At 37.8% G+C, this 14,246-nt stretch overlaps 1 protein-coding gene across 1 annotated transcript in view; it reads left to right on the top strand.

Moving 5' to 3' along the window:
- Positions 1-14,246, top strand: part of b3glcta (beta 3-glucosyltransferase a) — a 49,377-nt gene that overhangs the window by 5,676 nt on the left and 29,455 nt on the right. The window contains exons 2-3 of the mRNA XM_057350702.1: positions 3,743-3,789; positions 11,618-11,657. Coding sequence (XP_057206685.1) covers positions 3,743-3,789; positions 11,618-11,657 — 87 coding nt within the window. The remainder of the gene's footprint in view (positions 1-3,742; positions 3,790-11,617; positions 11,658-14,246) is intronic.

Consider the following 14,246-nt stretch of genomic DNA (forward strand, 5'->3'; position numbering starts at 1 on the left):
ACACAGAAAGATATTTAGACGAATGCTTGTGACCAAACAGTTCTTGGCCACAATTGACTGGTAGAAAAAATGACAATGGTAGTGTAAAATGTGCCCCTGAACTGTTTGCTTTCCTACATTCTTCAAAATATTTTCTTTTGTGTTCAACAGAACAAATACATTTATAAGCAATTTTCCTACTATGGTAGTTTTCCTTGGAGGAATTCACCAAAAAATCACACTCCGCCCAGAACCAGCAGACAACCCATGGCAGAGGATTCACAGGCACCAAATGGAAGGCAGTTTGAAAGTCTCTCCTAATCAATGCATGACAATAGTGTGATTGTTTCAGAAAAGCTTTCAGGGTTTCTCTGAATGCATGTGTGAAAAATATTGAGTCATCGTAATTCATGGAAAGAGTAAATGACTAATAATGTGCTTCTGTTTGCTTCACTCTTTTGAATTGGCTCTTTATTCATTCCCTCATTTGATTAACAGAGAGATTTATTACAAGTTGAAAGTTTATATTGTAGAACAAAAGACTACCCCACTGTGAAAAAATTTAACTTATTAAATGTAATTACATAAAAGAAGATCATTAATGTTATCAACTTATGATTTATGCAGTTGGTTACTCCACCGACCTATAGACCCCGATGTGCAAGAAATGTTGAAAAGACCTGGCATTCAAAAGACCTTCAAGCACGAAATAGCACGCAAGCATGAACAATAAGTTAAGCTTCCGGAAACCAACCCGAAGCGACTGCTCTCATTGTCACTCTGAGACTTTGGTATCCCATTTCCTTTTTAGAAAAAAGGAGGACAATAGTTAAATTATGAATAAGTGCCTGTAATATTTCAGGCAAACAGTGGTGAGATGGGAAATTGGAAATGTCTGGGGTCTAGTCGAGGAACAAGGCGAATTAATGTCCTGACATGGTCGCAGAGATTTCTGTTCGACTTCCAAGGTAATGTGCTCACTACAAGCGAATCCATCTTTTCCTTCACTACACATTAGCTTAACTAAATTCACAAATTTGGCTTGCTGGACCTAAATGAGATGCTTGATCTCGGCTGGAGCACAGAGCTAACCACCCAAACACGCACACAGTGTAAAGAAAAGGTTGCGCAGATGTCAGTTCTGACAAAAGTTGTCATTTTCTTCCAGTAATTTACCAAGGAAATAGCCTGCAGCTGTCAGAAGCAACATTGCCAATAAAAGAATGCGCTTTAAGTGATGTAGTCCCAGCAGTCCTGCAACAAGCAACTGCAAGTAGTGCTTACAGAGATGGCAAATGGCCCTCTCTCTCCCTCTCTTTCGCATCCTCAGGGGAGCACCGTGAAACGATTGAAAGTTTGCGACAGATGTCAGAGAAAGAGGAGTGAGCTTGGATGCATTCCTTTAGGAAGCCAAGGTTTTCAAGCCCAATCTTGCATATTTCATTTACCCTGACAGATTCTCAGGCAAAGTGAGAAAGCATCCTGTCTTGAAGCTAAAACGGAACCATTTTTTCTTTGTTGAAACCCATTTTCTCAGTCTACAGTCGCTTGTGTTTTTTAGAATTTATGTGACATCTTGTTAATGGTTCTTCATCGGTTTAAGATGATGCTATGGAGCAGCAGAATTTTGAAGCTGAAAGCAACTAAGTGCTGTTTTCACTGTGGTGGATCCTCTCTGCACCTCATATATTTCCAGCATTTTACAATCGTTGTAATGATGAGTGCACTCAGGAAGATGTAGGATTATGAATCTTTGGAACTGCTTTTCCCGTACGGTCCTCTCAGTGCATGCAGACTGATAGAGAATATTAGATTTGAGGTGGAAATGTCATCTAGCTCTTACCTTTGTGATAACAGCACACATTAGGGTACATCATCTCATCTGATTATACCCGCATCAATGTGCGTTCTTCAGCCATGAACAAGCCAATGCTAGTGTGGTACTGTTGGGGGAAATATCTGACGGCAACAGAGATTAGGAAATAAAATGAAATTTCATCATCTATTGAACTGAATTTATATCTCTCTTGACCACCACCCTGAGTTCTAGTACAACCCAGGGACTCGCAGTATTTATGGCACTATTTTTCAGTCATTTTTAATAAAGAATATTGCTGCGTTATTTTTTGTTTTAAAGATCATTGCTTAGAAATTAGTTTATAGTGAGAGAGGTTTATATCAGACGCCCGAAGTTACCTTCCGGTCTGTGTTTGTTGATCGGTCTGGCTAGTGGTTATAACTATTTATATTAAATTAAATTTAATATTATTTTTTATTAATATTCAATTGTATAAGAATTGTATTCATTTGATTAAATAAACAATTTGTTGAATGGTGTAACTTTGTCGCATTTAAGTTTAGCCAAGTAATGGTTCTACTGGTAACCCAAAATAATACTGGTGAGACATACTTTTAACTTGCTAGCTAATGTAATTTACTTGCTATTTCTTTTGCTTGTTATTAGAAAAAATCTGCAGGGACACTATTCTTTGCGGATGTGTACCGGAAGTGAAGTGTGGACAAAAAACATTGCTTTGAAATAAAAAACGCAATGAATATACATATTTACAGACCACTGTTCAGACAGACAAACCACAAACAAAGTTTTAAAATACACAACTGCTGTGCACATTTATTTTATTTATGTCTGTTTTTTCAGCAGGGTTATTTTCCGATCCATATTAATTAGAATCTTGGAGGCATTCAGCTTTTTGCTCTAATGAGCTCCCATAATCATGTCACATTTACGCATGACCTTTTGCTTTCCCCTTATTTGTGATATTGCGAGATGTTTCTTCACATCAAAGTTAACTTTTTATTTTTTTCTTGGTGTGGCGCCAGATAAGTTCTCCTTGCGCTGTCATTGACTCATACATATTTAATTCTTATGAGCATAACTTTAGGCCAAGAAACTAAACACATTTTTTGCCTATTACATTTTGATCTTGGCAGCATTTGTATGTTTATATGATATATTCTGAACCTTATGCATAATACTCCACTTTGTCTGGAAGCCTCTTTCATATATTCTGAGGTGAAGTGGACTCCATAAATAATTTACAAGGGCCGGGATAAAGAAACAAAAAAATGCAAACTAACTATTAGTCTAGATGTGTAAAACACAACTGCAATAGTAATATCAAAAAGCATTTAACAGGTTGTACAGGACTTGTGAAATGAACCAGATGCTTTTTAGCCTTTATTTGAGTTAATCTGTAGTTTTATTGCGCACTGACCCTGATAACGTCACCAGATGAATGGACAAGTAAGAAGAACAATTAAAAACTGATCCAGGGACAGCTTAATGCCCTGAAACCTGTCTTACTCTGAGAAGCCAAAGCTCACTCTCAACGATTTCAGTGTCACAAAAAGTCATCCCTGCACCCGCCGTTTGACGCTGGGTATCGATTTCGAGGCTCCTCGCGCAGCGACTCTCTTCCTGCGATCAATGGCAATGTAATTTGTGAGAAGCTCTTCATGCGCTAATGAAAAACTTTGCAAAATACATTTGGTGCAGACATAAATCTCCAATGAATGCTTCCGATTAAAGAGGAAGAGATTTTGCTCTAATCATGCAGCTTTTGAACTTCCTCTTTTAGTTTTATAAAAGCAGCAGCTAATGTTTACATAGGCGTAGGGTTTTAGGTCAGCATATGGTTGGCTCTCAGTTCTGTCAGGATCCAAAAATATGAGGGAGAGAGAGAGCCCTTAGTTTCTAGTCTTGCAACTGGCCTGATGTTTTCTGTTTGTTTTTCCTCCCCAGTGCCCTTCATCGCTGCAAGGGAAGATGACGGTCAGAGTAAAACGAAGGTAAGGGTCACTGCATGTATAATGTTTTTTGAATGTAGGATGGTTTCCAGACCTGTAATATCTCATGTTCTCCTGCTTAAGTTCTACAAATATTTGATCCCTTGCAAGTCAATTTATGAAACATTTTGTCCAATTCGTTCGCTTTTCAACTAAGATTGGAGTAAACCATCTTTACCGTAAATCCCAATCTAATCCATTTCCCAGAAGTCTGGGCCTTACCTTTTTACCAGCACCTTAGACGCGTATGCCTCTGTTTACCACATTGAGCTGGTCACATGTCCCAGTAATCATTTTGTTTTTGGTAGCAAATAAAATTTCAGGTTGTTTTGTTGTCTTGCAATAAGCATTTCCATGAATTTGTCTGTGTGTATGGGTCTTCACAGATGAAATGTGCTCTCATCTTTTCTCATGTCAGCTTTTTACTGATAGGTTGTTGTTGTGTGATGTAGCTTTTCTAGGTAGAGGTTTTAGCAGAAACGCTTTTGACATTCTGGCTCAGATGACATGAGAAACAGAGAGATTGATGGCAGGGAGATAAAGTCGGTACGTTATAGGAGCATTGTAAGAAAATATAGCAGTATTGACATTTGTGTTTAGACCTTGACCCAGGTGTAGCTGTGTCCTTTGGTTGTAAGAAAATTCATCTTTTTTTATCTTATGTCTCACACTTGTTCATGGAGGTGAAATAGTTCAGTTTGTGGCCCTCGCTGCGGTAAAGGTTCACTTATTCATGGGTTATGAATTCAATACTGGGGTACTAATAGTGAGGAGGACATTTTAATTAATAATTCCCACAAGGTCCTTTCGGACAGATTGAGAACGGCAGAAGGCATGAAACAGACATGAAACAGATGAGGAGCTTGACTTGATTCACTCGAGAGATGACGGTATGGACGATTCTTCTGCACCCCCTGCTATTAAATCAATGCTCTTCAAAGACAGGACACTGATGTCACGTTCTTAAGGATAGAGGCAAGAAGATTGACTGGTTATGTCATCAATACAAATGAATGGTGTTGGTACAGCCATTGCAGTTTAACCAGTTTTTTAATTTCCCATTGGTTTTCAGTGTATATTTAGATGTTAACTTAACTGTAATATTGGTTAGGGTTATCTCTATATTTCAGATTTTGGTGTTCATTTTTCAAAATTTTGGACGAGACATTGAAGGACTTAAACATATGATTATATTATATGATGTTAGATATATTATATTATATTATATTATACTATATAGCTTGTTGTAATGGTTAATCCACCAGTATGTGTGAGCTGTTTAATCACAGAATCACATATTTCTAATGCTAAAATATAATTGTATAATATAATTATTGTTGTTGTTATCCAAGAATTTTCTAATTTACTGTTTTACAAGAAAGGCAGAAAAATAGCAAAGCACTTTATTATTTTTTATTCAGATGCCCAGTTATAGTTATTTACTTTAATAGAAAAATAAGTTTTAACGGTTGATTGTTACGCTTGATTTATTTTTGACTTCTAAGAAAAGCTGAATGTGCCGGCTCAAATTTGGGTATAAAAATTGGCTGACTATTTAAACATGAAAAGTGATTATTTAGTTCTTTCAGCTTTTTATTTTCCTAATAAATGACAGTAAAATGTTTTAAACCCGTTTTTAAAGATTCCTAAAATATTATTATTTTTTCTTTATTGTGACAGGTGGTCTAATACGGTGCTTAACAAATTTATATATTTCAACCCCCTGAGCACCCCATAAAATCTTCATGAGTTCTTTATTTTTATTACTGACAATTTCAATGAAACCCTCTTACCTTTCCATAGCCCAGTCACGTCGACGTTCTTAGTGTGCATGCATGGCATCACGTCCGTACAGGGTTGAAGGTGGCTGCATGCAAATAATGTTTGGGGACAATTGTCTTTCTTTGTCGACGCAGGTCAGAGATTACAGCTTGAAATATGTGGCTCAAATCCACAACCTGTGAGTCATGTGATTTTCAACACAACCCCCACACCTCATAAAAGATATACCGGTGCAGTTTTTTTCATCATCAGCTTTTCAATCTTGCATGACCTTTGCTGTCAACCTTTTTCGCAATAACCCATTGAACGACGCTGGACTCTGAATCTAAATGGCTCAGGGAACACGGGGTAAATGAAACCCGACAGGTCGTCGGAGCGTCGATGCCAGAGCCGTGCCTGAATACTTTTCCATATATCAAGAGAACGCAGAAAGAAAGCGAACCATCCTTGGCCTCTGTACGGTGAAATGAAAGGCGGTACAATCAAGGATGTCTCAGAAGATTCCCCTTGATTGAATGGCTCTAAGAGCTAGTAAGACGGGCGTACTCATTAAACCGAAGTCCAATTAAACGTGGGCACGTAATTTCAAGCAGTCTTGCCCATGTGAGAAGACTGGTGATTCATTTTTACCTCCGCAAACCTGTCCAACCCTGTCAGTGCTAGTTTGGCCAAAGGATATCGAGAGCCAGCTGGCAAATGTCACTCAAGCTATGTGGTATTGCTTTCAATCTCAGCGTGCTTTCACTGGGTTTTACCATCTGTGTTGAACTATCCTTTATAATGATCTCGCAGAGCACCATTGAAGAGTGTTCGATGTATTTGGAGGAGATGGGACTGGGGATGCAATAATGCTTTTGGAGCTTACGAGGATCAACCGCTAAAGGATGAAAAACAGGCATCACGGTGGATTATCAAGAGACCAGATCAAACTGCACCAGAGAAAAACTGGCTCCTCTGTAGAGCTTTGTGACACCAGTTTCTTAAACTAAAGGGTATAAATGAGACAGGACGTGAAGTTAATTCTCACCCTGCCATTGGCTATTGAATAATAATTGGTTCAGGGACAGTTGTATCAGCTGTGAAAGAGGCTTAATTTTTTTAATTCTCATATGGCCTTGCAACTAAAACTAGAAAAAAAGATTTCTGTTAGAATTCCACCAATGGATTTTGCTGTTTATTTGAGATTCCAAGCACTGATTGATCCAAACACCTTCTGGGTGTATTTGTTTTTGTCTCTGATTTACCCGTGTCCTGCATGAGAGTGGATAGAGTTTGTTTTTATTCCTTATTTGATATCTTTCTGTTGGTAATATTTTTTTGTAAATCTGACATGTTTTCAAGTAGTAGATAATAGATATACTAGTTTATAATTTTAATTAAAATAGTATTTGAACTTTTTACTAGAATTCACAATTTATAAATGTTTGTTTGTCTGCATTGAGATTAACATGTTGTATGAAATTGAAGTTGTATGAGGTCCAATGTATGAAATTTAGCGGCATGTAGTGGTGAGGTTGCAAATTTCAACCAATGGCTCACTCAGGAGCACTACAATGGCAGACACAGAACTAAGATATGGTCATGTTTTCACATCTTTGCCGAAGGAGATAACATATTTACGAAACGCACTCTGTAGAGCAGTTTGTCTGTTTAGGGCTACTGTAGAAATAACATGGCTAGATAGAAATAGCTCTTTCTAAGGTAATAAAAGCATAACGCTTCATTATGTAAGGTCTTTATACACCACTGAAGACATGGTTATGTATATTATATTTCTGATAGATCCTCCAAAAAACGACACATTGGACCTTTAAAAGACAAAATATTGACAGCAAAACATTCAGTTGAGCATTTTTTCATTTTTAACAATTTGTCTGTTTTTCTAAAAGTCTTGATAAAATCCCATTCTATTAGCCATTAAATTTAGGATGTGTGTTTTTGTTTCTGTGTGTCCCACTTGCAACTCCTATACAGTAGATTGTGGGTTTATTTCAAAGGGGAACACGCATACTGATAATGTATTTCCTAAATGCGCTGTAAGTCACTTTGGATCAATGGATCTGCCAAGTGCATAAATGTAAATGTCCGGATGAATTTAATAATTTAGAAAGTTCCCTCACGTCCTGTTATTTTAATGTGCTGTGTGTCTTGCTGTATTCGATACAAGGCCATGATTTGGTAATTGCAATTGTGCATGATATAACCATCTAGACTTATTATATTCTATTTAATTCGCTGTCACAATGGCCTATTTTGTCATGTTCATTTGGTTTTAGAAAACCTAGATGAGGAGGAAAAAACCCTTGAGTCTGACCTAAGAAGCATAGGCTAATTAAGTCAGTGCCTCCTATCCACCCCTGGCACTGAATTAAATACCTTCTGATGTGGTCCTTTCTGCCCGTGCATCCATTTTCCTCTCATTGCAATTAGATCAAGAACCTGACAGCTCTTCTGCCTGGAACCCCTGTTGTTCGCTGTCTTCAGACAGATTTAAATCCATCCCCTGTTGTGTGATTATGTGACGTGTCTGTGAAAAGAAACTAGTGTGTGTGTTGGAAAGTGAGTGAGCTTTTCTTCATGGAAGAAGAGAGCTGTGATCACGGGTGGCACCGTGTAACATAATATGAAGGTCTGGGGTGCATTGGGGAAGAAAATACAGACCCGGGTGACACCATGGTGACACACCTTTCATTTGAAAGAAATACACAAATAAAAGGGGAGTTTGAGAAGTGTAGCGAAACATGAAAGGCGCATGGCCCTCCTGTGATTTTTCTTTTTTTAGCTTTTTGCTTTAAAGGGGGTTAAGAGATTCCTTTTGTTGACTCGCAACTCCCTCTCGAGTGTTTGTCTGACATTTTGTTAACAGTCTGACAGTTAACCCTGTCGGAAGAGTTGCATGTCTAAATAAAGTAGCCATCAAAGAATCGCTCTTGTAATGAGTTCAAAACCCTCAACAATACATTTCAAAGCAATTGCTATTGAATGATCCCGTTTTATGCATAATCTAGTGCGTATTCTATATTATCTATAGGCTAATCCCTTCTCCATTTGTTAGGCATCATTGATTATTTAAAGGGATTCGGTCATCATTTACTCACCCTCTTGTCATTTCAAATCTACTTTTTTCTACAAAACCTAAAAGATCATTTGAAGAATGTTGGTTACCAAACAACGACGGTCCCCATTGACTTGCATTGGTTTCGTGTCCATACAATTGAACTTAAGTGAATGGGTACCGCCGTTGTTCGGTTACCAACTTTCTTCAAAATATCTTCTTTAAGACGTTCCTGGTTGACTGATCATGGTCATTAGTTTTACGCATTTGTGGTAGAGGATTAACTTGTTCAATAGGTACAAGCTCTGGTAACACTTCTTGTGTAGAGTAGTGGAGATGACCCCCTGACTGTCCAGCAAATGTGAGGTGTTGTTAGTTCCTTGTGCACCTCGCTACACCTTCTGACCACTTTTGTGTAATTGGCAGTCAGTGGTGGTGATCCGAGATCTAAAATTCTGGTTCTTCGAGGAATGACAGAATCAGACATCTGGCTGGCCCTGTCATCTAGGTTTGCTCGTCCTGTAGGGAATCATCTCGACGGCTTTCCCACTTCAGGCTTCTGTGGGTTGGACCTCTAACCGTGTAATGATTCACAACGTCACCTTGATGATTCAGCCTCTCCAGCTCTGTAAGGATGTGCCACGCTCTGCCCCATGTAAAGATATATGACTTGTTTAAATTGTGCTCTCCAAGGGCTGCTTGGAGCCCAGAAATAGAGTAATTGTTAGCAGAGTGGTAGCCATGAATCAAAACCCATCTCCTTTCTTTCCGTATCCTCTTTCCTTATCCTTCCTTATATACCACAGTATGATGAGGGAGACCGCAGGACTTTGCTTGACTTCGTTCACTCCCCGAGGAGCTGAAGCTTGGGGGATCGCTCCTTCAAGCTTTGAAACTGGAAGTGTGATCGATTCACTCGTTCCTCTAGAGTTGGCTGCCGGCGCTGACAGCTCTTGTGGCGGAACGAAGCTCGTAATGGTCTAATTGTGCCGGGTGCTCTGGGTTACAACAGCATCAGCCGCCAGAGTTGAAAAGACACAGTTTGAGGGAACTAATGACATGGTGAATCATGATTTATTATAGTTTAAAAGCCAGAGGATCCTTTCTGCGTTTTTTTTTATTTTATGAGTTTAATTAAATGACAAATTTATGCATTTGGGAAATCCAATCCTGGCCTCTGGATTTACGAGAATAGCATAAACGATTGCCGTAATTATCAGTGGGAAACGGTGTTCCCTTTTTCTGCCTTTGATGTAGGGTTATCGATTAAATGTCATGCATTGAGCTTTGGTAAATTGCATTGCTCAAAATGACTGTGTAATTATTGGTGCTTGCTTAGGCGAGTTCTCATTATTACTGACTGCTCATAATTAAGGTTAGGCATATGCCACAAATTGCTTATTGGGTTAGTGACCTGGTAATAGTGCACGCTGTTTTCACATAATATTTTTTACATGATCGCATTAATCCCAACGGCCTCTCTTTTCCAGTTCTGCATTAGATTTATAATATCTCAAACATAAGTGGTGAATTTTTGATTGTTCGTTACGGTATAATTATGATCTATGAGCTTTTAAGTAAAAACCTCCCAAGAGCACTTGAAGACTGTGTTACTTCATGCAGAATTTGTTAATCATTTTCAGTGATATGATCATTTTTATACAGCTGGAAATTGTATGGTTATCTAAAACGTGATATGACTAACTCACTTTCTCTATCCCGCTTTGGGCAATTCCAGCATTATGGATGTCAAAACTTGAAATATAAATTCTCAAAGAATGTATTTATTAAAAATATATTAAACCATCTGTTTATATTTTACTAAACCCCTGACGATGAGTCTAGACATAAAAAATCAGTCTAAGGTAGTTTTCTATTTTAAAAGAGTAATATTCATGTGTTATTAATGTGACAAAAAGATGCAAATTTTTGAGAGACTGTGAGTTAAAGGGATAGTTCACCCAAAGATGAAAACTCTTTTATCATTTACTCTTGCCCACTTGTCATTACCGAACAAAGGCGGTACCTATTCACTTGCATTAGATTTGTATCCATACTGAATGGGTACCGCAGTTGTTTGGTTACCAACATTCTTCAAAATATCTCCTTTTGTGTTCTGCAGAAGAAAGTCACACAGGTTTGAAGAGGTAAATGATGACAGAATTTTCAGAATTTTCCCTTTAAAATGTAAAGACCAGAAGCAATAACACCCAACAAATGGAGTAGGGATGACTCTTCATTAGGGCTGTGCAATTAATCGAAAATTAATTGTAATCGTCAATTTTGGTTGGCCTTCAACAATTACAAAAACAAAATAACCGAGGTAAAACGATTATTGTGCCACATTCCATTTTGCAAGGATCCTCTCTTTTCTTGTGGTATAAATCCACAGCGCACCCCTTTCCTTACAGTGGTTCAGCTGTGCTATTTCTTTACATTTATTTTTCAGTTGAATTCACAGTTTAAAAGCAAAGTTATTTATTTTCTATGTTGTTTTAAAAGTTAATGAGTAATCGTGTTAAATAATCGGGATCTCAATATTGGCCAAAATAATCGTGATTATGTTTTTTGTCATAATCGAGCAGCCCTACTCTTCATAGACCACAAAATAGTTACTTAAATTTTCATGTGCCCATTTATGAGGAATATGGACCTCCACAGGAATGTGGATGTGCCAATTTGTGACAGTTATGAAAAAAACGATGCTTTAAAAACAAAAAAAGTGCTTTAAAAATTGATTTCATCTTAAGGTTCGCATTTGCATGGAATTGCTCCTTTCTTTTTATTTATTCTTTTTCTTTGTCCCTTTTCTCCCCTCTTCCCCCTCTTTCATTTGCTGGTAGTTCTTGACAGGCCCAATAGTGATGGATTTTCTTGTCAAAAAGAATGATGTATTAAGTGCCTCCAGGTCGGACTTTTATTTACTTCCTGGTACTTTTGTAAACACTCATTCAGTGCCTCTAATGTTGTCTGTCTCTTGATTTGTCTTCTCAGATCCATGATGCTGACAGACCTTCCTCTGAGAGTCAACTCGGTGAGTATCCGAAAGCTTCTGTTTTCTTTTATCCTCTGTAAAAATCAACAAGATGGGTTTTTAAAAGAAATCAGAATCCTACCGAAATAGTTTCTGTCAGACCATGAAAAAAAACTCACATTTTGTACCGTTTCATGCAGATAACCTTGTGTACTCATTTTCACTTCAAACCGATATGACTAATGCCTCATGTGAGCAGAAAATACGTTTTATTTTAGTTTGCTTTAGATGGTACAGCTCTCTTATTGAGTGCAGCAGGATTAGATTGTTAGGGCACAGTTAATTGATTTAGGTCACTATTTTCAGCGTGCTGTATATGTGTTTGATATTTCAGTGTAGCAAGGCAAATGAGGGTAATCTAGCATGACACTCTGCGGAAAGAACAGATCGTGGGGTTTATGACAATACCCTTCATTTTGACGTCAGAAGGTGCGAAGCGTTTCGGATGAAAAGATGGCAATTATTTGTCCTTTTTTTCCAGTAAACCCTTAACAGTTATACATATTGGCATATACTAGAACAACACTCAGCATACTAACATTTCTAAAATTGTAAAGGTTAATGTTTGGCTGTACGGGACTGCAGGAGAAAGTCTGTGTGGGGAAAAACAAGGCGGAGGTAGAGAGTAATGATCTAAACAGGATGAAAGATATAGATCAAAACCCTTTCTGTATAGTCTGGCTTTTCAATTATGAATGAAATTAGACTATGAAAAGTAGAACAACACGTATTCAAATGATTTTTTTATACTATTGAAAATGAATAGCAGGCTGAAAGTAGGCAAGTACAGCAATGAATCAACTTCATCAAGTTAATATTGAATTTGTTGAACTGTAATGACTTTCATACATCAAACTGTTGAAAGAAGCCTGAAGTGTCAAAGAAGGTAATATAATTTCACTCAACATTCACTTTGAAAGGTATTTCTTATGTTTCAAACCAATCAATGTATGATTAAGAATGTTCTCTGAGCCTTTCTCATTGCGCGGAACAGTAACAATGCTTTCCGTGTTTCCTTTGTCTTTCAGAAGCGGTTGGTTGCCTGAAGCGCTTTAGGCGTATATGTCAGTAAGACATCCTTTTGAATTTTGTTTTCTTTTGTAACATTCTCAACGGGTACCAAAAGTCAAGCACACTAGCATAATCTCTAAATTATTTCTGGATTGTGTCGAGCAGACCTCAAATTGGAACGTTGAGTTATAGAAGCTAGTTTGAAATGTAATTCCCCACCGAATAAGCTTCTGTAATATATGTAGATTTTTTCTTTCCAAGTACTATAGTTTGTTTAGTCTCAGAGTTCTGTGTATATTTGAAGGGTTTTGTGCACCTTGAATTGGGTCACCATCAAAAAAGAACCCTAAGCACGCTCCTCACCACTCCAAAGATGTTCTACCCGGAGGCTCTCCAACCCTTTGCATCACAGTCACTTCACAGTCACTGTTGCCATGGCTGTGATTTCGTATCTGCCATCTTATCTTTCGCAAAGTCAAGAGCCTTTTTTTAACCTAATGAGGCATGAAGGCAAAACTGGTTGGAGTGGTTGAAAAAATGGGTGTTCAGAAAGAGATAAAAGAATAAGGTTGAAGTTATTTTCTGTTTTTTAGCAACGCGACAAAGTGTAAAATTGAAAAATGTTGTCCTGAGTATGCTTGAGAGTGGTTTATGTGATTGGACGCACCATTGATGTTCATCTTATTAATGCTTATAGTACACTATAATATGATGCACTAAGAACCTCTCAGAACTGCACTCAGAATAGTTTTTCCAGAGCTTTGGGATGGGAAGATAACAGTTGCTCGCAAGCTAACTGAATTGTGAGTTTCCCGTTTTCTAAAAGATAAAGGTTTCGTTTAAATAAGGCTTTAAAGTCTGTATGATTCATGCATTTATGTGCAGAACAGACCGAAATGGAATTCTGTATCTTTCCCCTTGCCGACTCCCAAATCTCACTGGCGTGTGCGTACATTCAAACGTACTGCCTTTAGTCATGTTGCGCCATGTTTGGCTTCAATGACATCAAATGTCATTGTTCAAACGTGTGTCTTAAGATTGATCGACTCTTACGTCAAACCTGGCAAACTCCCTTCAATGATGGAGAAACATGGTGATGATAAAAAGGTAAACGATTGGATAAACGATAAGCTCCTAGTGTATCTATTCACGGTGTGAAATGATCACAAAATACTTGGGGCATTATCTAAAGCCTGTTATTTCTGCTTCCTTCCCCTTTGGTCTCGGTATGATTGGCAAATTTATTATATACATTTTTAGATACTTGTTTTGATCATAGTTCATCTCTGGATCTGGGACACATCCAAAAGGATGAGTCATATGAAAAATAGCTCATGTAGATTCAAGCCAGTGTATAAAGTTGGATCAGCCCTGTTTTACTGATGACACAGATTTCCTAACAGATGTGCAGCGTTTGTGTCGTTGTCTCCGAGATCTAATCTGATTAAGTCTATAAATACGCTTAGGTTCCAAGTCATTGTTCACGCTGCAGCAACATTGCATTGATTCCTTGGCCGTGTACCAGGAATATTTGTCATTTCTGCCTTGGATATGACCAATGTTTTGTTCTCATGCTTT

Source organism: Triplophysa rosa, linkage group LG14 (genome assembly GCF_024868665.1).
Source record: "Triplophysa rosa linkage group LG14, Trosa_1v2, whole genome shotgun sequence".
Taxonomy (NCBI): domain Eukaryota; kingdom Metazoa; phylum Chordata; class Actinopteri; order Cypriniformes; family Nemacheilidae; genus Triplophysa; species Triplophysa rosa.